Source organism: Nuphar pumila, chromosome 8 (genome assembly GCF_984573655.1).
Source record: "Nuphar pumila chromosome 8, dmNupPumi1.hap1.1, whole genome shotgun sequence".
In the NCBI taxonomy this organism is placed as follows: Eukaryota; Viridiplantae; Streptophyta; class Magnoliopsida; order Nymphaeales; family Nymphaeaceae; genus Nuphar; species Nuphar pumila.
In genome coordinates this window covers 10,792,970-10,820,051 of record NC_143256.1, presented here as the reverse complement: position 1 = coordinate 10,820,051, position 27,082 = coordinate 10,792,970, and the positions used below count along the sequence as shown (strand labels likewise).

General features: G+C 37.0%; 1 protein-coding gene across 5 annotated transcripts in view; it reads right to left on the bottom strand.

Annotated features, from left to right (window-relative positions):
* The window catches only part of LOC149829601 (protein LATE ELONGATED HYPOCOTYL-like), a 50,009-nt gene extending 25,106 nt beyond the window's left edge, over window positions 1-24,903 (bottom strand). The window contains exons 1-7 of one of the 5 annotated variants that reach the window (XM_090016037.1): window positions 24,595-24,903; window positions 24,466-24,506; window positions 24,187-24,381; window positions 23,981-24,092; window positions 23,740-23,809; window positions 12,304-12,328; window positions 11,986-12,186 (exon numbers count right to left, since the gene is read on the bottom strand). In XM_090016037.1, the coding sequence (XP_089872163.1) occupies window positions 11,986-12,186; window positions 12,304-12,328; window positions 23,740-23,809; window positions 23,981-24,092; window positions 24,187-24,225 (447 nt within the window). In that variant the 5' untranslated portion in view covers window positions 24,226-24,381; window positions 24,466-24,506; window positions 24,595-24,903. The remainder of the gene's footprint in view (window positions 1-11,985; window positions 12,187-12,303; window positions 12,329-23,739; window positions 23,810-23,980; window positions 24,093-24,186; window positions 24,382-24,465; window positions 24,507-24,594) is intronic. The other 4 variants (XM_090016040.1, XM_090016039.1, XM_090016038.1 and 1 more) reach the window with 4 other exon arrangements.
* Between the last annotated feature and the right edge of the window lie 2,179 nt (window positions 24,904-27,082).

Here is a 27,082-nt window from a genome sequence, read left to right as displayed (position 1 = left end):
TTCTTAAATATTTTCAAAAATTAAGGTCAAGTGAGACCCCGCAAAAGAGTTCCTCTTCTCTTCTTTTTTTTCCTTTCTCTTCTCTCTTTCTTTTCTTTTCTTTTACTTTTCTCCCTTCAAAAATGAGAAAAATAGAGGTTGGAAAAGGAAAAGAGAAGGAAGAGAGAGAAACCACAAGAGAGGAAATTTTTTGCGATGATCACAGATAGTCAATGAAGGTGCTTAAGGATGATCACCATTAAAGACAGCTGAAGGTTGACAGTTGCAAAATTCTTTGATATGCTATAAAGATGATGATTTCCATTGAAGACTTAGAATCCTTCCCTTCGCATTTCCAAACTTTTTGTCCTCCGCACGTGAAGTTTGAGGGGATGTGTTAATATATATATATATATATATATATATATATATATATATATATATATATATATATATATATATATATATATATATATATATTCTGTTTTATCCAAAATACCCAATAGGAGTATTTTGGTCTTTTCATAATGTAATATAAGTTGTGTACAACTTATTTAGGATTTTTTATTTTCTTAATTTTTATTTTTTTATTTTCCCTTATTTGGGACCATTGGGGACCCCACTTGTATAAATGTTGAGGTCCCCAACGTCTATCTAGTGGGAGCCCCAATGGCTCCCCCTCTCTCTCTCCTTTTCATCTTCTATATAAGGGGTGTTATCCCAGATTCTTGTTGTAGTTCTCTCCCCTCTTCTTAATAATATTGATTCATTTTTGCCTTTTGGCATTTCCCCTTAATGGGTTTATGTATTTGCACTTTATGTGCTTGTGATTTCCGCTTAGTGGGTTTGTGTATTTTTACTTTATGTGCTTGTGATTTCTTATCCATTATTGGACCTTCAAGTGTTATCACTAGTTATTTGTATTTCTGCCTATTTTCTTACAGCCCCTAGGTGTCCTCACCCTTAGGCCTTATTATTTACAAGTGTCTGTGAAGGGTGTGATTTTCAAAACACTTTTTTCTTTTTTCTCGTTTTTCTCTTTCATCGTGACAGACAAAGATACTAAGATAGATCCTTCTTTCAAGTTAAATGGAACCAAAGGGAAATAAACTTAGGGGATATATTAGTGATTCGATTCCCGAACCACAATTAAAGTTCACTAAGAAGGACGCAGGACTAGAAAAGACTCTAAATGAAGAAGAGAAAGGAAAAACTATACAAGATTATCAATCCAAAATGGAAGCTTGGAAAAATGAGCGTGCTAAAATATTAACATGTTTTATGGCAATGATGACCTAAACATATATGCTAATCTTGCAAAGTTTAGAAGGGTTGATAAAGAATGAATATTCATGAAAGTATGTATATACAAAAAGACCTTACTAGGCATTTCCTTTTACAAAAAAAAATACATCTATGAGGCAAGGTGATATGTGTATCCAGGAATACTATAATGCCTTATCCCCGTTGTAGGATGAACTTGCTCTTCTTGAACCCTGATGGGAAGGAGGAGCCATTGAAATGAGACAATGCTAAATTGAGAGAGAAAACTTCTTTAGCATTCTAGATGACCTCCATCCGAAGTTTGAACAATTGAGAGGAGTCATACTCCATAAAACTTTCTCTCCTCCTCTTAATGAAGCACATGTCGGGTTATGCCAAGAGGAGACTTGTCTAGCCATGAACAAGGAAGTTAATGAAGTACATACACTGTCTAGACTAGAGAACAACATATAATCCTCCTCATTTTAGGAGAAATAACTATAGTGGAGGGATAAAGATTATATGCTACTTTTTTAATGAGTCAGAACATATCAAACTCGATTGCCCTAAGCTTAAAATGAAAGTAGCTTTCGTTGGAGAGAAGTCATTCAAATCAAATGAAGAATCAACAAGAGATGCAAACAACAAAGACTCCATTGCTCAACTTATGGAAATTCTTTAATAATTTATGAAGTGTCACTCTTCTACTCCATTCACTTTCGAAGCCGCGGTCTCATCATCTCCCAGTATGTCTTCTTGGATAATTGATTTGAGTGCTTTTTATATGACTCTAAATGCCGCATATATCTGAACAAAGCACCAACTTTTCTAAATCTTTTGTTTATACTTCCGATGGTACATCCTTAGATGTTAAAGGCATTAAAAATCTTAAAAAAGTTTTAAATAAATAAAAGCAATTATTTTTTTCAAAAATTATAATCATTCCATAACTAAATTTAATTTTTTTTATTTATTTTTCAAATATCCGATCATGGTTGTAGAGTCTCTTTTTCACCTATGGATTGCTCTGTGTAGGATCTCTAGTTTGGAAAGCTTATTGGGCAAGGTCATAGGAGAGGGGATCTCTACTATATGAATTTTTTGTCTTTACCCTCCAAATCTTTTTGTACCCATATCCAATCTAAGGATGTTATCACTTGGCACAAAAGACTTGGTCATCCAAATGCCTCTAAATTGTATCACTTTCTTTTTTTGTAAAAAAATTATAATGAAAAGAAACTTACAATGATTGTATTCGTGAAAAAATGCATTCTTCTCCTTTTCCTAATAGTAACTTTGTTTCTAAAAGACCCTTTGAGTTGGTGCATTCGGATGTATGGGGACCAGATCGGGTCATGTCTAAAAGAGGTTTTTCTTATTATGTCATTTTTATTAATGATTATACTAGGTATACTTGGTTGTACTTCCTTAGGTTCAAATCTGATGTCTTTTCCATATTTAAAGAATTTCATAACCTTATCAAAACCAATTTCAAACCAACTTATCTATTTTTAAATTTGATTCGGGTGGTGAATATATGTCAAATGAATTTCAATATTATTTTAAACAAATGAGATTATTCACTAAAAATCTTACCCAAAAACTCTTCAACAAAATGGACTTGTGGAAAGAAAACATAGACCTATTAATGAAACAACTAGTACTTTTCTTATTAAAAAAAAATATCCCTAAAAGTTTTTGGGCCGAAGCAATAAAATGCATTATTTTTCTTTAAAAATATTTCACCTTTTGAAAAATTATTCAAAATATCTCTGGATTTCAAAAGATTAAGGGTCTTTTGGTGTAAATGTTTTATTCTCTTTCAAGGAAAGGATAAACTTTCTCCTAAAGCTCTTGAATGTACTTTATAGGTTATAGAGAAAATCAAAAGGGTTATTGATGTTATGATTGTAAAAATGATAAACTATATATTTCAAGAAATATGACTTTTTTGGAAGATCAAGATAGGTTTGAATATAATGAACCTAAGGAGGAAGTTGACTATTTTCTCTGAGTTATTCCCAGGAACAATTCAAATGTGTCTAATAATTTTAATAATATTGAATGTGGTGATGAGAGTGTTTATCTTGATATTGATAAGGGATAATTCCCTTGATGAGACCTTCAATTAAGTTAATGTGTATATTCGGCGGGATGGTAAAAGTAGTCATCAAAATGCATTTGAAACCTATTCTCAAAATATGCCTTTAGAAGAAATTTTAGTTGAACCATTGCCTAGAAAAACTCCTAGGATGTCTAGACCTCCTCAAAGATTTGTCCTACAAGTCTTTTTCACTGAGATATGAGCATGTTTGATGATTCTTTATGCCTATCATGAACCATCAAATTTTCATGAAGCCAAGTTGTAATGAAACAAGCAGAAATACAAAAGAGATACCAATAATGATCAACATCAATACAAAAAGAGTGCACAAGCACTAATTCACCGAGAGATAATACAAAGTGAGAACAATCTCAAGAGCATAACACATGCATAGAATAGCTACCATGGGCACACACAACAAAACTCAACACATAGAAATATACAGTTTCACTAATAAAATGCTTAGAAAAGCATTGAAGATACAAGGGATTTCAACCCTTATTTATAATACAAGAGGGAAGGGGGAAGCCCAACTAGACATTGGACTAGCCCCTAACAATCATATTTATGATCGTTGGGAGCAGCCCAACGTCTATTTGGGCTGCCCCAACAGCCATATTGTACATAAGACAAAAAAGAAGAAAAATAAAATAAAATAAAATAAAGAACAAGCCTCTAATAGACTCACACCTATACATGGATGAAATGACTGAAATACCCCTAATGGGTATTTCAGTTTACATGGAACAGAAAATAAGAATATATATGTACATTGACATATAATTTAACACTTTCCCTCAAACTTATGGTGTGATCACCGAAAGTTTGCCAAGAAAAGATAAAAATTGAGGTGAAGGCAAAGCCTTAGTGAAAAAATTTGTCAGCCGACATTCCAAAGTTACATAAGGTAATTCAATAGTCCCTTGCAAAATTCTTCTCGGACATAGTGACAATCCATCTTTATATGTTTAGTGCACTCGTAGAATGTGTGGTTGCTTGCAATATAGATAGCACTCTTATTGTCACAACCTAAGTCACACGGACTCGGCTAAGGAAGTGTCGCACCCGAGTCGACACGCCCCGACACAGGTGCGGACACGGGTGCGGCTTCGGACTCGGCCTATACTCGGTCAACGCCGAGTTGGACTCAGTCAACGAGTCGAGACCGAGTTTGTCTACATTTTGGACTCTGTCAACTTTGACCGAGTCCAAAAAATGTCCGTTTTGATTTTTAAAATACATTTTGGATCCGGGTCGGGTCGGGTCTGGACCCGACCCAGATCCAATTTTCATCTGCAGTCGAACCCTAAAAGGGGTTTATCGACAGGGGGAGGGGCTTACCCTCTCGATTTTGCCTCTCCCCCTCAGCCCCTGCAGCTTTCTCCTACACCCACGTCGGCGATCCAGACTCCGGCGACGGTACGCACAGGTGCCAGCCACAGTCTCCCCCTCCGTCAACACTCAACAGGTATGTCGACCCTCCTGCACCCTCTACTCGCAGCCTCCCTCCTTGCACCCTCTGCTCGCAGAAGAGGGGCTCAACCCCTCTCTGTGCCTCCTATTCACAAAGGAGGGGCTTGACCCCTCCTCGTTTCGCTTATGTCAGGCAGGCCCCTCCCCCCTCCTTGCACCCTCTGCTCACAGAAGAGGGGCTCGGTCCCTCCTTATGCATCTGATTCGCAGAGGAGGCATTTCCCTTTTATCGTAGGGGTAAGAAGTAGGAGTGGGGGAAGGAGGGGGCTCGGCTGACAGGTCGAGCCTTGCCCAGCCGGACATTTTGTTCGGCAGGGGTAAGAAGGAGTGGGGGAAGGAGGGGGGGGACTCCTTACCCCTGTCGAACAAAAGGGAAATGAGGAGGGGCTCGGCCCCTCCTCGTTTCCCCTGTTGCCTTTAGCTTTTTGGCAAGGGTGAAGCCCCTACCACTGATAAGGTTTAGCAGGGGCTTGCCCTGCCCCTCCTTTTTGCATCAGATAGGGGGTAGGCCCCCTATCTCGAACCTGGTTTGCAGAGGAGGACCTGGTTTGAACCTGATTTGCACAGAGGGAACGAACCTGGAGCTCCTATTACTATTATTTTGAAGTGTTTATTAACTTTATTTTATTTACTTATTTTCTTTTAAGTTTTCACTTTTTAGGTATAATGGCGAGTTCTAGTGGTAGTGTCAATACATTTGGTTCAAGTTCTAACCCTGAATTAGAAGTTTCTCAACCACTTTGGAGGCTTATGACAAAAGGGGTAAAAGCTAGTAGTGGTGATGGTGGGAATGTGCAGTTTCATTATAATTTATGTAAGACTGTTTTCACAGGTTCTTATACGTGTGTGAAAGCACATCTTTTGCATATTCGTGGTCAAGGAATTAGAGCATGTTCTGGGGTTGACAAAGACATGTTAAAGCAATTAAAAAAAAACAAGAGAAAGTTGAAAGAAGAAAATTGCAGAGATGAGAAGCGATTTGATTAATTTGTCTTTTCCTATTGCTAGTGATATACAAGAAAAACATTTAAAGAAAAGAAAAATATAAAGCAATAAAACAATACAAGCGTCATTCAAAAATATGGCAAGAGCAGAAATTGATAAAAAGATTGGTCGATTCTTTTACTCAAGCTCAATTCATTTTAATGTAGCTAGAAGTCCATACTGGAAAGATATGATTACATCTTTGGCTAATTGTAATTTGAGTGGTTATGTGCCTCCTAGTTCAGAAAAACTAAGAACAATCATTCTTGCAGAGGAAAAAAATAGAATTGAAGACTTGTTAGAGACCCAAAAATTTGCATGGAAACGACATGGAGTATCAATTGTTTCTGATGGGTGGACTGATATACAAAGGCGACCACTGATAAACTTCATTGCTTACTCACTTAATGGGTCAATCTTTTTTAACATTGTTGATGCATCTGGAGAGTATAAAGATGTTGAATATTTAAAGAGATTATTTGTCGAAGTGATAAAAGAAGTGGGTGAAGAAAGTGTGGTGCAAATCATTACTGACAATGCTCCAGTTTGCAATCATGCAGGAATGAACTTGGCAAGTGAAGATACATATTCACATATTTTTTGGACTCCTTGTGCAGCACACAGTTTAAATTTGGCACTTAAGAGTATATGCAATCCATCAAAAGATGATACATATGCACATGAAATGTGTTTATGGATTGAGGAAATAGAGCATGATATTCGAAATATTAGAAATTTTGTTGTAAACCATCATCATGTTCTTTCTATATTTAATAGGCATTCTGATCTCAAGTTACTGAAAGTTGTTGAAACTCGTTTTGCTTCTCTCATTGTTATGATGAAAAGAATTAAGCAACTCAAGAATGCATTGACGATGATGGTGGCCGATCAAGATTGGGATTTTTATCGTACTGAAGATGATGTCAATGCTCAAGTTATCAAAAAATGCATCTGTGATGATTTTTTGTGGGATAAAATTACATATTTTGTTGAATTTACAAAGCCTATTTGGGAAATGTTGAGAGAAGTTGACAGAGATGTACCCATGCTTAATAGAATTTATGAAATATGGGACAATATGATTGAAAAAGTTCAAAGTATCATTTTTAAACATGAGAAGAAAGATATTGCACTTGATGATTCAAAATTTTACAATCATGTACATTCAGTTTTAGTGAAAAGATGAGATAAAAGCAATAGACCTTTGCATTGCATGGCACTATCGCTCAATCCAAAATACTATGAAAAAAAAATGGTTGACAGCAGGTGTTGGTCGTGTTTCTCCAAATAAAGATCCAGAGATATCAAGAAATAGAATGATATGTTTGGGAAGACTTTTTAATGATCCTCACATGTTTAAGGTTGTAAATAGTGAAGTTGGCAAGTTTTCTACTGGGAGATTTGATTCTTTAGCAGCACTCGTGGCAAGGGACGAGGAAGATTCCCTTAATTGGTGGGCAACATATGGATCAGAGACACCAAATTTGCAATGTCTTGCAATGAAATTGTTATCCCAACCTGCTATATCATCTTGTTGTGAAAGAAATTGGAGTACATATGCTCAAATTCACAACATTAAAAGAAACAAAGTCACTAGTAAAAAAACAGAGGATTTGGTTTATGTTCACTCAAATCTACGATTAATTTCTCGCCGCACCAAAGAAGAGTATAGGTACTTTTTTTCTTTGTATTCAAAGTTTTAAGTTAGATACTAATATAGTCGTTTTTTGATGCAGTTGTGGACCATCCAAGAATTGGAATGTAAATCCAGAATATTTTGACTTAGAGGGAGAACATAATTTGCATACTCTCAACATTGACTACCTCGATCCTGTTCTTCCTTATAATTCAGACGATGAGGCAGATTTATGATAAGTTTTGTTGTTTATCACACTCACAAGCTTCTTTATGTGTTATATTTTGGTAAGTTTGTGTTGTTAAGAATTGTTTTTTTATTTTTGCTTTAAAATTTACAATCTTTATGTGTTAATTTATTGTTATATATATAATTATATATATTTAAAATATATATATTTTTTAATATATATATATAGTCGAGTCCCCGTGTCCAAATTTTTTGGAATTGCGCTGCACCCGTGTCGCACCCGCACCCGGACCCATGTGACATAAGTCACAACACATCTTTGAATTACTAGAATTAAGCCCATATCTTTGAAAAGAATCTTCAACCAGATGATCTCCATCATTGTTGTTATCATGGCTCGATATCAGTGGATGACAAGACTTTTTGCTGCTTCTTGCACCTCTAAGATATAAGAGAGTCTCCTAAAAACACACAAAGATCCATAGTTGAGACTCTATTATTGGGATTACCTCCCCAATCGGCATCAATATAAAGCTAAGCTAGTTGCCAAAGGATACTCGTAGGAGTATGACATTGATTATGAAGAAACCTTTGCCATGACTAGTGTTAGGACTTTGATTGCCTTAGCATCTATCAAACAATGGCATGTTTATTAGTTAGATGTTAAAAATGTGTTTCTTAATGGTGACCTTTGTGAAGAAGTTTATATGGATCCTCCTCCTCGGCTTGATATTAAAAAGGGTAAAGTGCTTGAACTCAGAAAGACTATATTGTCTTAAACATGCCTCAAAATCTTGGTATTACCGATTTAGTAGAGTTGTTATTGATAGTACTGCTCTTTTTATAAGAAATACAGGAAACAATATAATTATTTTGTTATTATATGTTGATATGATTATCATTAGGAGTGATAAAAAATGAATTGAAGAAATTAAAAATATTCTTAAAAAAAAATTGATATGCCTTGCCTTTGTTTTTTGAGATATTTTTTAGGTATTGAAGTTGTGTATTCCCCATGGGGATATATACTTTCTTAAATAAAGCTTGCATCAAATATTATTGTTAAATCTAGTCTAACTGACGAAAAAGAAGTGAATACCCAGAAGATAAGGGCTAATAATGGAACTCCTTTTGATGATCCCACTCCCTTTCATCAGTTGATTGGGTCCAAGGTTGACAAACTAAGAAGCGAAAGCGGGAAATGATACGGGAAGCAAAAGCAAGAAGCGATGCATTTTAAAATGTATAGGAAACAAGAAGTGAGAAATAAAAAAAGCAATATAAGAATTGAATGGAAATAGAAATAAAACACAAATAAGAATTAAAATAAAAGTGACTATTCTTAAATTGCACATTTTTTTAATGTAAAAAATATTTTTTTAACAAAATCTAAAAATGATGACTGCTAATTTAAGAAAGCACATGGAGGTGAGTGAGAAGCATGATAGGAAACACATAAAAAACATGAAAAGTAGAGTGAGAAATTATATAAGAAGAATAGATGAAGTGTGTGAAAAGCATAGGAGATGTGTGGAAGAATCGAGGTTCCCATCAAGTTTCGAAAGCAAGGAGTATTGCGCTTCTGAAGCGAGTTTCCAAAAAGCGGGCTTCCCACTTATTTAGGAAGCTTCCGGTAACTTTGATTGGGTCTCTCACCTACTTATCTATCACCAGGCCGGATATAGAACATGTTGTTCATAGTGCAAGTCAATTTCAGCATGCACCTACTACTATTCACATGGTTGTCGTTACGTGAATTGTCATATATCTAAAGGGGACAGCTTATCCTCTTTTTCATCTCTTAACTTAATTGCTTATACAAACTCTAATTGGGATGGTAACCCCAATAATCGCATTTTTACTATAGGATACTGTATATTTCTTAGGAATTCACTTTTATCATGGAGATATAAGAAACAACAAAATGTACCGTTGTCTTCCATTGAAGCTAAGTACAAGACAATGACAACTACTGCTACTGAACTTATTTGGTTGAGGAGTCTGATTAAGGATATGAGAGTTATCATCTTCACTCCTTCGAAAATGTGTTGCAACAACAAAAATGTAATCTATATTGCTAGCAACCACACTTTTCACAAACACATAAAGCATATTGAGATGGACTGTCATTATGTTATAGAAGAATTTCTAAAAGGCACTATTGAGCTTCCTTATGTTACATCACAATATTAGCTTGCAGACTTCTTTATCAAAGCTCTGTCATCACTTCACTTCTCTTTCCTTCTTGGCAAACTCTCAGTGATTTCGCCTTTAGTTTGAGGGGGGTGTTAGATATGTATATATATTATATTCCTATGATTGTAAAATGGTAATGCCCAGCAAGGGCATTTTCTCCCTATGTAATAGGAGCTGCCCATCAGGGGCAGCATTGTAATATTTATTTACTTTTTTAATTTTTGAAACAGTCTTTCTTCTTGCAATGAGCAAAGCCCCCTTCTTGCAATGAGCAAAGCCCCTGGGGAGCAAAAATTAAAGGAAAAAAGCAAAGCCTTTTTTAAGTGAGAACAAATATCAGATAGAGAACAATTATTCTCGGCTTGCACTTGGATGCCTCACTTCAGCTTGATTCAGCCTACGAGATGGGCTTGCTTGCATCACAAGGGAGGTGACAAAGTTGTTAAAGTTATACAACTTTGGTTTCCTTCCTCCCCTGCGACCCTACCATCCTTCCTGTCAAGGTTCTGAAAGAAAAAGAAATCCTTTCACCCGATCTCACATTGAGAACAACTCTTTCTTGTTTAAGGTTATTAGATGAGAGATCTTACTCCAACTTTGAGGGTTACCAAATGGGTACAAGTGAGAACATCAAGATGAATGACTTCCATGAAGAAGGCAGTACAAAGTAGGGCGAGAATTGTTGGGAACAACAACTAGATAAATTAGGCAACAAATTCAAAGAATGGAATGGCCGCTATGGCTGCTGATCTATCTATACGATCCAGGCAGGGGGGGTCCTGCGGGGTGGTCATGTCAGACAATACAAAACGGTCGAGCCTTATTATTAGAGAAAAGGGCACACAAAACTTGGTATTAATTAGTTTTTAGCCCCTCGATCGCCCCTCCAACCATCGAGCGCTAGGGGAAAAAGGGAGCAAGGCATCTGGGGGAGTGTGAGTTCTGCTAAAACCTGAAGCTAACATGACACGAGAAGGCTTAGCCATCGAGTTTAGGCCCTCAGTACCAGGTGAACTCGTATTGGCCAAAGTGGAAGATAAGGAAATGGTATGGAGATTCGACATCCATCGGCGGCAATGCGATGTGAATCAATCCAACTAGTGCTCGCACTCTTTCACCTCTCCTCCTTGTCTATGGCATAGAGAAAGAGGTTTGATTGTACATCTAAAAGGATAAGGCATCCTCTTATTCCCCTGCAGAGAGACAGGTGAGGACAGACCCCTTGGGCACCAGTAGTTACAGAGCAAGGCCTTATGCTCCCGGTGCACCGAGCAAATGTCAGACTTTATACATTGTGTTACCACTTAGCAGAGTTCGGAGTTTATCCCCTATGGCCATGCTTTATTAATCGATTCGCGCGACCGATGTTGGCTCCATACTCTGTCAATGGATTATGGGACTTTTTCATTTATGATAGGACAACACTAAGATAATCAGATCAATGGCGCTTAGGATGAGCTTCGGTAAAGACGGTGATGATTGGTAGAAATTTTTATAGGTGAAGCTAATCTTATTTTATTTTTTTGTTGGTGTCCCTTTCACTAATGTGAAACAACATTTTTGTAAACAGCCAATAGAGTTGTTGGGGCTCCCCAACAACTCTATTAATCTGCCTTGTGGCCTATTTAAAGAGGGTTTCAACCCCTCACTTGTTAATGCTTTTCTTAAGCATTTTGAATAAAATTTATATTTATTTTTATTGTGTTATCTTGTTCCTTTTGTGAGTGTGATGTATTAGCCCTTTGTGGCTTATTGTATTTTGCCCATTAGAGGCTTTTGTGTGTGTGCACACATTTTAGCCCTTAGTGGTATTGTTCTTGTACACTTGTGTTTTCATTACACTATATATATATATATACAAGAAAGATACAATATCTTAACATCTTTCCTATATTGTGAAACTTATTTAATTCAATGACTGACATAAATATAATTTTAGAATTTCAGACCTTAGATCATATGTTATAAATTGGGTCGTTACAAAAACCTCTCTTGAAAACACAGGAGTTATAAGATGTTGAGCCAGCTAACAGAGAACAATGGTTTGTTACTCCTTAATGGCCAATTGGCATGGAAAACACCAACCACTGATAATAACAATTCTGAAAACAACAGTACAGATCTCAATCAACATTACAAATTTCAGAGAAAGATCTGATACCTTTGCAGGAGAATTGACATGCAGTACAGCGGGTTTACTGGAGCATGCATAAGAAACTGGACAATCCTTGGCAGTTAGTGCAGAAACCCCCATCTTTCGAGGATATGGATTGCTTGGTTTCTTCTTAGGGCGAGGTGGAGGAATTTTTATTTCACGAGCTTCTCCTATTGATAGCCCTTTGACTGTGGCCTCTCTTTCCAACTAAAGATACACACACTTCAGTAAGCACATCTAATTTCAATGAAGATCACAAAAGGTTTTACATGTAACACCAGTATAAATAATGGATATAGAAAAAGCACGGTGTTGAAGATTAACCATGATCAGCAACCTGTTGGATTGCCTACAGAAAAGAGAATGCTTTGTTAATGTCTAACATATGTCTCTTGTCTCTTATAATTTAAATGAGTGAATTCAGGGCCGCAAACTTACACAGCAATGCGTATCATGCCACACATATTACTAGAATAACAGCATCCAAAATGAATAGCGTTAAATATAAGTTATGAAAGAGTTCAGTGTACAGTTTCCCCATGTACATGGAACACCTTATAACATGTTTAATGACATCCATTTAAGAGCTGTTGTCCTTGACAAATGCATTAGATCAGATCATAGTTAATTTTGCAATACAAAAATTTTCTGATTCCCTATATGTAGGAACAAATTATGAATATCAAGTATCAAAATAGAAGGATCTAGGTTCTGTAGCATGGGTTGAATCCTTTTGTGAATCTTATCCCCAGTTATACCATATATAGCACCAATAAGTGGCAATGAAAGTATTAAATAGGGATAAAAGCCAATTGACAAAAAAAAGGCCAAAAAAATTAATTATGTTTCTGAGTAAAAAGAAGGATAAATCAATGGCAACAGCTAACCTTGAACCTGTTCATTGCCTTAAATGTAAATACAAAATAAGAATGGCAAACATCATAGAATTGTCAAAAGCCTTGCCATTCATGTCCTGCACAATCAGAATCCAAGAAGAAAGAAGAAAAGAAGAGGTATTGAAGCAGTAAAGGAGATGCCTAACAACTCTCTTGGTATCAGCCCTTATATGTATCCTCAATATTATATTGTGTATGACACCACCACCCTTGAAGCATAACATACAGCTCACATACAACAAAAGATGATTAATGTCCTTGAAATCAACTCATTCCTAACACACCCGCTCAAACTGGATATGGGGTTTTGACAACTGTGGACCTTTGCCTTTCAAAAACCAATGTTGAGCCATAATTATAACTTTAATAGACAAATCAGCTACTTGGTCTACTTCATTTACAAATGCTAGTTGCACTTTTCTACTCTCAATGTGCGCATAAACGAATTGTATAAAATGCTTCATTTTACAATACTATACAGGATTGGTCGAGCCAGGGCACTCCTATTAACATAAATGGGTAAAAATCTTTCAACCTTTTGATATAATATGACTAGAAGATGCTGTAGCAATAGTACTTTAGTTGTAACTGCAGCCATATTCAGCTATTATGTTAAAGAATACTATAGTTCACTGATTTCTGTTTGCACATGATATTGATGTGAGCCCAAATATACAAAACCTGTAACTGACCTAGTAGAATGATCATCAGCTCAATTTATGCCTGGATATTGTGAAAATCCTCCGGAGATCTCTTCCTGACAAGAAAGAAAGAAAACAAAGAAAGCAAAAGAGAGAAGACTTGTGGATTAGAAAGGAAGACGTCTCAATAGATCTGACAGCTTTTCCTATATTTATGTGTGTAACGTGTTACATTATGGATTTGGATCCAAATCCAGATCCATATACAAACAATGAATATTCTTAACATGCCCCCTCAACTAAACATGGTGATGAATCATGGACAGTTTGGATTTCAAGTACCAATGTTGCTGCACAGTAAGAGCTTTAGTAAAAAGGTCGGCAACTTGATCTTCTCCTCGAATGAATACCGGCTGAAATTTTTTTGCTTCCACCTTTTCTCTTCTCTGACAAAGTGTTGATCGATTTCTACATGTTTCATCTTACCATGTTGAATTGGATTGGTAGAAATGGCCAATGCACTTTGATTATCACAATATAGTAGTGAGCTAGAGATGTGTTGGTGGAGACTTAAAAGAATATGCTTAATCCACGCAACCTCTGCAGTATTGCTGCCATAGCACGATATTCCGCCTCTGTGCTCGAACAAGCTACCATTTTATGCTTTCGAGTAGCCAAAGACATTAAATGAGTTCCCAGAAAAACTTCATAACCAATCACAAAACATCGTGTAGAGGGATCATGGGCCCAGTCAGCATCGGAGTAGGCAATAACTTTAATGGAGACTTGAGAACTCAAGGATGCAGGTCTGACATAAATAAGGTCATTTGAAAGCGTATGATGCAGCTTTTCTTGGAAGTATTTTAAAAAAGATTTTTCAGTAAAAAACGTTTGTGTAAACCGTACATCAATTTTTAATTTACCAGTTCACACTAGCGGTAAAGTCTGGGACGAACACAGGGAATGTGTTTAAAACTTTCGTACTTCACACAATAATAAACTTTATTGCCTTAAAAAAATAAATCGTTCTACCCTATTACAAGAGTTCGAGCAAAAATTAAAAGTTATTACAACCCCAAATGAATTAAAATGGCCAGTGGCCCTAAAAAAATAAAAATGAAGAAAAAACTCAGCAGGGCTCTTTTCTTTCGCGGTCTAGCTTTCATTGTTGCACAGGCATGACCCTTGCTATCGCACTTTCTTCAACACATGTGAACCCACCTACAACATAAAAACGAACAAAACAAGCAAAATACTAGACTTTACGCTAGTTCATGTTAGTTTGCCAAAAAGTAAAATCATTTCTAAACACATGCAAGACTCTTAATTATAACTAACTCTAAAGGAATTCAAATGCTAAACCAAAATAAAACTTCTAATCTAAATAATAAAACAAAAAGGGGCTACCTAAGGGAGATGGTAAATCACTTTTTGAAATGAAATCAATCAGTTGTATGACTAGATGAATTAATGATTCAGGTGTTGGTTGGTTAGTTGACTAACGACCCAGCCGGGATCACATCCGCATCAGCATGTTGTCACACTGACTAGCAACAGGCTAATACGTAGAAAGAAACTGCAAAGTGGTTCTAATCTGCTACTGGTTTCATTTGGCAGATCTGCGTGAATGATGATAGTGTGAGAAATCACGCACCTGTATGTTCGGTTCTTCTATGTCACTGCTGGAAGGGAGAGAAGGGAGGAGGTAGCAACGAGTAGCATGATTCTTAATCAATTAGAATTGTGCCCTATTCCTTGATATATATAGTACACTGATCGGATCGGGTCTGTGATTCTTCAATCCAGACCCGATATTCCAGATATTATCTGTCATGTGAGGATACAAGGATACAGGTCCAGATCTGGATCCGTATGTAGATATACAGTCTTAATAGTCTCCCTCAAGTTGTGTATGGTTTTGTACCATGGACAACTTGTTCTTAAAAAACCAAAAGTGGATGTTGGTAAGTCCCTTAGTAAACAAATTTGCCACTTAATCAGCCGTGGGAACATAAGTTGGCTCGACTTCTCTATCTTCAATCTTTTGCCGAATGAAGTGTTGATCAATCTCTATATGTTTGGTACGACTGTGATGAATGGGGCTAAAAGCAATTTGTATGGCACTCTAATTATCACAAAAGAGATTGGTGGGCGTAATAGTTACTATCTAGTTACACAAAAATATATATACATACAAATACACACACATATATATATAGATATATATTTACATTTTTAACATTTTGGCCAGTTTCGAGTAGGTTTTTTTGTACTACATCGGTCGAGTCACTTGTGGTTCGTGACTCGGCCGAGTCACTCAATTCTTTTAAGAAATCCAGTGTTTTTTTGTCAATATCAAGTTTACCTACTTTTTTGACTTGCTAGTGTCCCGATCTGATATGACTCGGCTGAGTCCTGAGTCGTATCGGCAAGAAATCAAACCATGCCTCCAATGAATCTCTTTTATCCAATAGTTGTACCAGCCAATATTTTTTTAGTGAGATAAAACATATTTGGAAATTAAAGGCATTGGAAATTTATAAAAGGTTTCTAAAAATTCTAAATTTTTTTGTCCCAAAGAGTCATTCCTAAACATTGAATTCACTTTTCATTTTCCAAATATTCGACCATGGATGTGGTATCTCTTTTTCATCTATGGGTTATTAGGTGAAGAATTGTCGGTCAATGAAGTTGATCGGGGAAGACAATAGGAGAAGAGATCTATACTACATGGATTTTTTGTGTATTCCTAGCAAATCTTTTTGTAACTATACCTATAGCTTAAAATATTATGACAACCAAGTGTATTTAAATTGACTCATTTTCCTTTCTTCAAAAATATTTGCAATGAAAGAGTTTATATGCAATGATTGTATTTTTGGAAAATGAAATCTTTTTTCTTCTAGAATATATGTAACCAAAAACCCCTTGAGTTGGTGTACTCGGATGCAAGGTTGTATGTATCATATCATTACCCGTATCGGTCTGTCCCCAAGTAACATTGTATTGTATCATAAACATATCGTAAATTTTTAATAGAAATTTTCAAAAATCCCCCAAAAATAAAAAAAAAAATCATAAAAAATAGCAAAAATTCTAAAAAAATCATAACACATGAAACAATGATGAATTACACAAAATACAACCATAAAATCACATATGAAGCATTTATGTCTCTATGAGATACATAAGACTTCCATTTAAGAACATGCCACAAGACTCATACGTTCATATTACAAAAACAAAAACAAAATATTATATAAAACCTCAATAATCATAATCATCATCTTCTTTTTCTTCTCTTCCTACTAAAATTAATAACAAACCATGCAACTGATAATGTAAATAAAAAGCAACAATATAATTTAAATTTTAAACACAATTAAAGCCTTAACTAATAATATTAAATTCATATCCAAGTCATACTAAAATGTCATAAGTCATAATTAAACTACTAAGTGTTCATGAGTCTTACATGTCAATCTTCAACTCTAAAGTTCTAAACTATAAAGATCCTAAAACTAAACTATCTTCTAGAACCTATTTGCCAAACATTAGGACAATCATTCCTCAATGTTGCGCAGATCTCCTTACCTTCAACCATTTTTTTGGCAAGTGGGTCATCATCATTATCTTCAAAATCTGGAACAATGGTTGGAAGTCCTTTGCATTTTTGCAAAAAAAATTCTTCTTTGAATTTCTTCTAATTCAGCAATAACATCAGCATGAAAAGTGGCAGGAACAGATGGATAATCATATGGATGTAGATTTTAAGAAACACCTGCAATATGTTGCTTAAATCTATGCAGTCCAGCTCTAATAATATAACCACAAAACACACATCTCAATGATGACCCTAGTCGTGGTACATCATCCATGCTTCAGTAGTAATGTCATGCAAGATCATCTCTATAAGATGAACGTGAAGACGACATCGAAAGATCTAAAATAAAACATAACCAATTAACCACAAAATAAAAATGTAGGCATACAAATATTCGACAACAAGTTTACACATATATAGAATATGGATTTTTTATCTTAACCCACTTCCTTGATTGGAAAAAGGGTAGAAATGCACTCTTACTTGAAAAATTCGCAAAAACCCGCTCCTTTGTGCACAGATCGGCCCCCAATTCGCTCTCACGGCTCCTAGAGTGTGAGGGTTCCCTCTAATGGCCTCAACACAAATGAGGGAGTCAGCCCTCAAGAGGTACTTAAAACCAAAAAAGTAAAAAAGTAATTTTAGGTTTTTTAAAGCACGCTGAAGGTGTATCATATGATACGCCCTATATTATATGATACAACACAATATAAGGGTGTATCGTACAATACACCCAATACGGATACGATACACACTTGTATCGCGATACGAGTGTGTATCGTATCAATTTTTCCCAAAGTTACGATACGGATAACCTTGCTCGGATGTATGGGTATGAGAAATTTCATAACTCCTGCCTCTAAAACCTACTAGAATATTTTGAGAGAAAGAGGAAGAAGAAGATATTGGAATAAGAGAGCAGTCCACGATTTTTCTTTCTTATCAGCCTCTTGTTTCTCATCAATATTAATACAAAGTATTAGGGTTTAGTTTTGACCTACCTTTAATACAGAAACATATTACATAACTAGACATCCTTTACAAAGTGAATCAGATCCATCATGACCCGATCCAAAATACATTATACGCTACTCTATTTTCTTAGAGCCTCTTTCAAGTTGCACATGCAACTTGGATCATAGACAGCTTACTCTTCAAGAACCAGAATTTCACCTTTGTAAGTCCCTTGATGAGGATGCCAGCCACTTGATTTTTGGAGTCAACATACTTCGCTTCAATCTCCCTATCCTCAATCTTTTCTCGAATAAAATGTTGATATACCTGCCACAATAAATTCTAATAGCACTTTGGTTGTCATAGTATATAACAAAAAACCCAATCTTTTGATTCAAAGTGGATAAAATATGATGAATTCAAGTGACTTCAGCAACAAGAGATACCGTAAAATGATACTCTGCTTCTGCACTTGATATAGCCATAGTTCGTTAATTATTGCTACTCCAGGATATTAGGCTATTTCTCAAGAAAACACAATATCCTGAGATAGACCTCCTCATATCTGGGTTTCCTGCCCAATCTGTGCCCGTGAATCCAAAACTAATTAAAGGATCCTGTCTATTTAGAAGATAATGTAGGCCATCATCGAAGGTATCCTTAATGTACCTAAGAAATCGCTTTACAACTTTCATTTGCCCTTCTTTGGGATCACGCATAAATTGCGACACCTAACTGACTGCATAAGCAATATTTGGGCGAGTGAAGCTCATGTATTGTAGTGCTCCCACTATACTCCTATAAGTCATTGCATCTTAAATGGGGTGTCCATCAATCCTCAATTTCTCATTAACAGGCACAAGAATAGAGATCAGTTTACAATCCTTCATTCCAACCCTTTTAAGTAGATTTATGGCATACTATTACTGGGAGAGGAACATTTGGTCAGTAGTTCGATTGATTTCCACACCTAGAAAAAATTTGAGATCCCTTAAATCCTTCATCTGAAAACTTCCTTTCAGGTATTCTTTCAATTCTGCCACATGCTTGTCAGAACTACTAGTAATCACAATGTCATCTACATACATTAATAGAATGGTAATTCCATGGTTTCCAATGCAAGTAAAAAGGGAGTAATCTACTTGACTTCTTTGAGAACCATATATTTGAATCTCATCTGAAAATCTTTGAAACCAGGCTCTTGAAGCCTATTTCAATCCATATAATGATCTCTGTAGAAGACACTTTATTTGCTGGATTTACTTCTGCAAAACCCAGAGGTTGTTCCATATAGACCTCCTCTTTAAGCTCTCCATAAAGGAAAGCATTCTTTACATTCATCCGATACATTTTCCAAGTATACATCATGGCAAGAAAAAATACCAATCAGATAGTCCCCATTTTAATCACAGGGTTGAACGTTTCATTATAGTCTAGTTTGTGTTTCTGTGTATACCGCTTTGCTACAAGTTGAACTTTAAACCTTTCTATACTACCATTTGCCTTTTGTTTTACCTTGTATACCCATTTGCTGCCAACCACATTTTTGTCAACAGGTTTGCCAACTATCTTTCATGTTCTGCATGTATGCAATGCACACATTTCTTCATTCATGGTCTCAATCCAATCAATAATCTCTGGCCACTTCCAAATAATGTTTGGGTTCTTGAATCTCCATCATTGTATGAAAATATAGCTGATAACTAAGACTAAAAGCACCATAACTTACCCACCTGTCAATAGAATGCTTCTCTCAAACTGATCTATGTGATTTAGCCTGTGTCTCTTGTTGTCCTGTGTCACAACCTACTTCAACATTTACACCCTGATCTATCACCTGCTGAACTGAATTGCCCACTGTGTCTTTTGCTCTTCTTTAATAAACCTGTTTATATTGCTTGTCATTGATGATGGACGCATCTGCTGAAGATAGATTTGTTGCTGGAATATTTTGTTCATCATCAAAAGAGATATGCTAGTATGTCCAAGAGGGATCAACTGTACCTCCTTTCTGCATATCTTCATATCAACTATTATCCCCTCAAATCATCACTATGAGTCTCACGACAATGTCGTCATTGCATAGAGACAGTGTGAGACATATTCATCCAGAGACATATTCATCCAGTCTTGCATGTCGTCATTGCACAAAGAAGGCAAAGGGGAATTTTCTGCATTATTGGTATGACCGTTTTAGCAGTGTGATGGTTCAACTAGGTATACTGACATTGCGTTGTTTGTATAGTCATTCTACTTCTCTATGTAGATGACATGATTATTACAAGAGGTGATAAACAAGGGGTTAGTCATATCAAAGATGTCCTCAAGGCAAATTTTGATATGACAGATCTTGGTTTCTTTCGTTATTTTCTTGGAATTGAAGTTACATATTCACGTCATGGGTACTTTTTATCACAGACTAAATATGCAGCCGAGATAATAGAAAGAAAAGGACTTACTGATAAAAAGAGAGTTGATACGCCAAAGGTCATCAATGCAAAAATGAAAAAAGACGATAGAGAACTTTTAAAAGATCCAACTCTATACTGACAAATGATTGGAGCTCTAAGATATATTAGAAATACTATTAATCAAGATTTATTTTTTGTTATTTTCTTTCCTATTATAAGTTATTGTATATTCTGACTATGATTGGGGAGGAGATGTAAATAATCAATGCTCAACTATTGGATTTTGTGTTTTTATAGGTGACTCATTGATATCATGGAAGTGCAAGAAACAACAAAAGGTGTCTCTATCATCTACCGAAGTTGAGTACCGTGCCATAGCCACTATGACTTCAGAGCTAGCATGGCCGCGACAATTGCTATAAGACTTGGGTGTCTACTTAACGGAACCTTCAACATTATGCTGTGACAACAAAATCGTTGTTTATATTGTAGACAATCATACATTCCATGAGCGAACCAAACATATCGAAATGTATTGTCACTATGTTAGAGAAAAATTCTTGAAGAAGACCATTACATTGTCATATGCACCATCTAAGTAGACTTCTTCACCAAAACGCCTTCGTCTCCAAATTCCACTTTTTCCTTGGCAAACTCTCGGTTGTCACACCGTGAGTTTGAGGTGGGTGTTAAAATATGTTTATGTATATATATAATATTTTTTCTATCTTGTAATAGGAAATACCCAACTATAGGTATTTTGGTAATTTTACCATGTAATTGTTAAAATATTATGTCTCTTTTATATATATTCACATATATATATAGAAAGATACATATACATATATATATGTATATGTAGCTATCCAGGTATATATGTAAATATATATCTACCTGATAAGGGTATTTATGTAAATTCACATGTTTTATGCATATTCTCATTTGAGAATATGTTGTATTTACTTTTTATTTTCTTTTTGTATTTCTCCTTTTTTATCTTTTGTCCTTTTCTTCTCATTTGATGAGATGTCACATGGGGTATTTCTCATGTAAATATACTCCACTGTAAACTGAAATATCCATCAGGGGTATTTCAGTTCTTTTACTCAATAGGTGTCAGCCACCCTAATGGGCTAACTTTTTTACTTTTTCTTTTTTATTTACTTTTGCCTTTTACACCTTTTTCTTTTTTTACTGTTGTGAAAGGGACAGCTCCATATAGTTGTTGGAGCTGCCCCAACGGTCACAAATGTGACTGTTGGGTGCAGCTCCAACAGTCATATAGAGCTGCCCCATGTGGCTTCTCTTTGTATTATAAATAGGCCTTAGTGGCCCTTGTAAACTCAACTCTTTTAGTGAGTGTATATGCAATAACAATTCTTTTTAAAGCCCCTTTTGGGACTCAAGTTATTAAAGTTTATATTTTTTATGCCCATGTGCATGTGTATCCGTGCCTTTGTGCACTTGTGGGAGTTCTCCTTTGTGCACACTTCATGGTTCCGGCATTGTGTTTATACACAAAATCTCTTTTTATAGAGATTTTCACAGTAATAGGGTCTATCCTGTAGGTAATTATGTACATGTAATATGCTCAGACCATTAGGGGCAGAATGGTAATTTTGTACATGTAATAGGCTTTGCTCTTTAGGGACAGAACTGACCTTCTTTTTGTCTTTTGGTCAATATAGTTGTTGGGGCTTTCCCCAACAGTTATATGGGTCCTCTTGGCCCTCTTGTTTGTATATAAATAGGGACCTCTTGTCCCATTAAATGTTATACTTTTCCTAATGCATTCTTTGTGCATTCCTCTCTCAATAACATATATTTTTTAAGTGTGTTTTTGTTGACCCTTAGTGGCTTATGTGAGTGAACACATTTTGAGTGTGTTTTGTACCTCTTGTGTGAGGTTTGAGTGCTCTTTTTACTTCATTACAATGTCCACTGATAGTCTCTAAGATTGAAGCAAAATGTGATTTGAATTACAACAAAATCCTATTGGGTGTTTGTGTGGTGTGAAAGCAATGCAATCCCCATTAAAACAGTGCACCCTATGCAGCTCCACAGATCACCAATGTGAAAACAAAGGAGCCACTTTCCCTCCAATTCCATGGACAATCCCATCCCAAAAGGTGGGGAAAATCAAGTCTGACCAGCCAGAGTGGGTGGCCAGCCTTCATTCCTTAGGAAGCAGCTGCCACTCCTTATTCTGCGCAGAACCTCCTTGTATTGTGACAAACACTGCTCTGATTAGAAATGAGATTAATAGAAAAAAGTCTGAGAGATCACTTATCAGCATGCACCAAATATCAAAAGCTAAATCTATATGGCGTCTGCAAAATAACTAGCTTTCTGCCAAGGGATCTTGTGACATTCTTTCTTCTGCAACAAAATCAGATCTCTTATAGCACAAATTTCACTAAAGACCAAGTTATTCTAATGGAATCTCTCTCTAGAGCATCCCAAAACATCAAGATGTATTTTTTCTCATTCCAGATCGCACAGAAAAAATGACAAACTTTCTTGCCCAAACCGTCTACCACAAGTCTATTGGACTGTTGTGAAAGCTTATACAGCAGCAGATCTAAGCTAGGAACTTTCATGGAAATGTCCGTTTTTATTTTCCGTTTCCCTTTTTGAAAGCCTTTTCTTTCTTTTTCTGAAAAGACTGTTGGAGCTTTTCCACACCAGGGTACCATTGGGACAATTTTATTAGAGTCACCATTCTTGGACATAAAAAACTGAACAGAATAGCAAGTCGTACTTTTTGTTTACCTTGCATGCCTTTTAGTTTTTTTTTCGATTATGTAAAATTTTCTGGTGTCATCAGCATCTAGGATTGTACTTCACATGAAAAGATTATGTTGCTTCTTTCCTTTTGTTTAATTTTCCAAGTAATATTCAGGCCTCCATATGAAACTATCAGTTAAACATCTATCACCTTACAAACTAAAGTTTCTAGTGGTGTAGCTTTACTCTCTTCAAAACAAGGAAGTGTGTGTATGCCATACAACTGTTGATGAGCATAGGCTCAAACACACTTGAAATGATTTCAATCAGATAAAGCTCCAATGATTGTAAACTAATCAGACCCTTACTCGAATAATGAAATCAAAATGCAACACCAAAATTTGTTCAGTTTGAGAATGATGTCTATGTTAATTGAAATAGATTGAATTGTACCTAATGTTCAACAGAACCTATATATTTAGGCAACATCTACAAAAATCAGATATGAGCAGCAACTTAGAAGGTACCGATAGACCTTTGAGAAGAACTTCTGGGCATGACTTCTGATCTGCACTGCCGTTTTTGTTCCGATATGCTCTGCACACAGTGAAAATAAATAAGTAAGCAGGTCTCTAGAGTAAAGCAAAGTCATCCAGATCACCGTTACAAATGCACTGACAGGCCCTCCACAGTTTCACGATTGAAGTCGAGCTCACACGATCACAAAAGAAGAGTAAAAGAATTACAAAAACGTTAATCAAACCAAACCTTCAATCCGCTGCCACGCCCGGCCATACAGCTTCAGTGCTTCGAGAAACCGGTTATGCTCTTCCACCGTCCAGCGCTCCCGCTGTTTCGTGATCGTGTACGGCTTCCTTGTCTGTCAAAGATCTCACAAGTCACAACCTTCTCAAAGCGTAAAACTCGGAGAAGAAAAAAGAGGAGCGCTTGAAAAGGAAAAAAGAAAAACTCACTCGTATTAACACATCTTCTCCAGAAGAGTCCATCTCCATGGCCGGATCCTCGGAGCGAAACCTCTGGTTCGCCAGGAGAGCCGCGATTCAGATCATCTGCAAAGTCGAATCATCCCGATCCCCACCTTCCATCCTTCATACACACCTCTCCAGCCACCGAATCCTCCAAACCGCACCTCAACTCCCTAACTTCCCCTGCAAAACCGTGAAAACCAAAGCCAAAACTCAGGAACCCGCGCCGGTACCGCCTCCCGGATCCAAACAACGGAAATTTCTCACCAAAACGACCGGGAAACCCAACGGCAGACGAAACACAACACCTAGAAGAGACCGAATCAGTCCAAAAGAAAAGGAGAACTAGCCACAGAACCAGCGTTACTCTAGGAAACACTAGAACGCAAGGCATACCTCTCGAGAAGCCACTCCGCATGTTGGATCAATCTCCGACGCAACGCATATGGTTCTCCTCTTCTCTCCGAGACGACGAAGAGAGGAAGAAGACGACTCCCAAAACCGCACCTCTCTTCCTCTTATCCGAATCACCGAGCTCCCTCTCACATAGATCAGAGGCCAAAAAAATGGAAACAAAAAAAGAAAGAAAAAGAAAAGGAGGAAGAGGAAAAAGAAGTTTTATAGGGATGATGAACACACGCTTTAACCAGAGTGAGTGAGTCAGTCTGTTCAGGGATCCGCGGCGTACCTCAGCCACTATCTCCATATTTCCCATTTTAATCACCGTATTTTAAGCCCCAGAAAAAAAAAAGGCTCTTTTCCGAAACTTTTTATTAAGGCGGCTGATCGTGCCAGGTGGCAGAATACTGGTGGACGGAATTCTTGGAGGTCGTCTCGCCAGCTCAGCAGGGGATGCACTTTTCCGACCCTTCGAGGGAGGGCTGGAATAGTGAACCGGGTGGGGGTGGGGCCCGTCGGGCAGAAACACAGCTGGGCCCCACGAGTAGGCCTCGCCCCCACTTCCCACTTGTCTGCGGCGTGCCCGTGCCCGTGGGCCTTCTGAGTAGGGTGGCAACGGGTCTGGTTTACCCCTGGACCAAACTCTATAGGGTCCAGGTATCGTGATAAATAATAAGACTCAGGTTTAAACCCGAAATCCGATTAATACATAGATTCGGGTATAGTTTGTGAAATTTTATACCAGACCCGGGCCCAACTCAAGTTTCCATTAAGACCCACAATTTGTTAATGTAAAAATAATAAAAAATATTATTTTATCAGGTATGGTCCAGGTCTGGTTCATGTAATTTTTATCAGGTCTGGGTATGGTTTCCCTTATAGTAAATCCAATTAGACTCAGGTCCGAACTCAATACCATTCCCGAAAATAGGTCCCAAATCTAGTTTTACTTGGATACGAACCAAACCAGACCCGTTGACACAAAACTTTAATCGCAGTCTAGTGACTCAGATAAGATTCTCTTTATCCCTAACGCCGTTCCTTGTGACAGTGAATGATGACATGGGTCTGGTTCGGTCCATGTATAATCCTTATTTGGATCCGGATCCATGTCTACGGGCTTTAATGAATGGTGATCTGGATTTTGGGCTGGTGATGCCCACGGTTGGTCCGGTTCTGATCCAGGCCCCTTCCTGCTGGGCTGTGTGAATTGCTTGAGTCCTGGCTCGTCTTGTTCGGATCAGGATTGCTCCATGGGTGGTCCTTTGTTTGGGTCAACATTAGTTCCCTGATAGTTAACAATGCATGATCCAGTAAAAATTTGATGAAGTAAGAATGTGTGATTAAAATCTTTTGCATTCAAAAGGGATAAAGGACACCAAAAAAAATAGAAAATGATTGTATTGTAAGGCAAAAATAACATATTTTTTAAATGCCTCACATTTTCTGAAATCCGCAAATTTGCAAATACCCAACTTTTTTAAAACTTTTTAACATTCGCATGCACGAACCTCCAAGTGTCTTTATTGTTCAAGGGCCCCTTGCACCTAGGGGTGGCAAAACCTGACCCGACCCGCCAACCCGCCTCTTAAGCGGGTTCGGGTTTGGCTTAAACTAACTCGTTTAATAAACGGGTCGACCCGCCTAACCCGTTTATTAAACGGGTCAGGTTCGTGTTAGGGGTATGCCAACCCGTCAACCCGGCTGATCCGTTTAATAAATGGGTTAGGCGGGCGGATCAACCCGTTTACCCAAACCTGACCCGCCAACCCGTTTACCCGTCCGCCAACCTGTTTACCCGACCCAACCCGTTTATTAAACGGGTTGGCGGGTCGTGTTGGGTTACCCGTTTAATAAACAGGTTGAGTTCGTGTTTGCCACAGCCGACCCATTTATTAAACGGGTCGGGTTCGGGTTGAGGTATGCTGACCCGCCAACCCGACCCGATTGCCACCTCTACTTGCACCCCGTCAAGTTGAATGTGGCTCATTCTTTTAATTTAGGGGTCTGTTGGTGTTTTATGGAAAGATTTCTAGTCTGAAACCTTCTCTGGCGATCAAGCAAACTCTTTGGCATGCTTGATATGAAATGGAAAAGTTATTCTTGGTTGAAGTCCATAGAGGCAGAAGGTGGGCCAACTTTTTAACGTGTTTCTTAGCCTAACTCATTCAAAGAATTTTTTTCTCTTGTTTGTTTTATGGAATAATCATGGTTTTCTTTTTCTTTTCTTTCTCCCCTGGAATCAAGCTCCCCTTTTTGGGACGTCTGGCTGCCAAAGACTTTGCTCGTGGGATAAGTTTTTCTAGGAAAGCTTACATTGATAAATTACAATTTTAGACTTGTTTGACTTAAAAGGGAATGAATTATATTTTGGAACATGAGCATAGAAACACTTTTTGTGGAGAAAAAAGTCAGAAAAGTTATGGAAATATTTCTCATGTTTGTTCGCAGTCAAGAGAACCTCGCTGACCCACTGACTTTGATG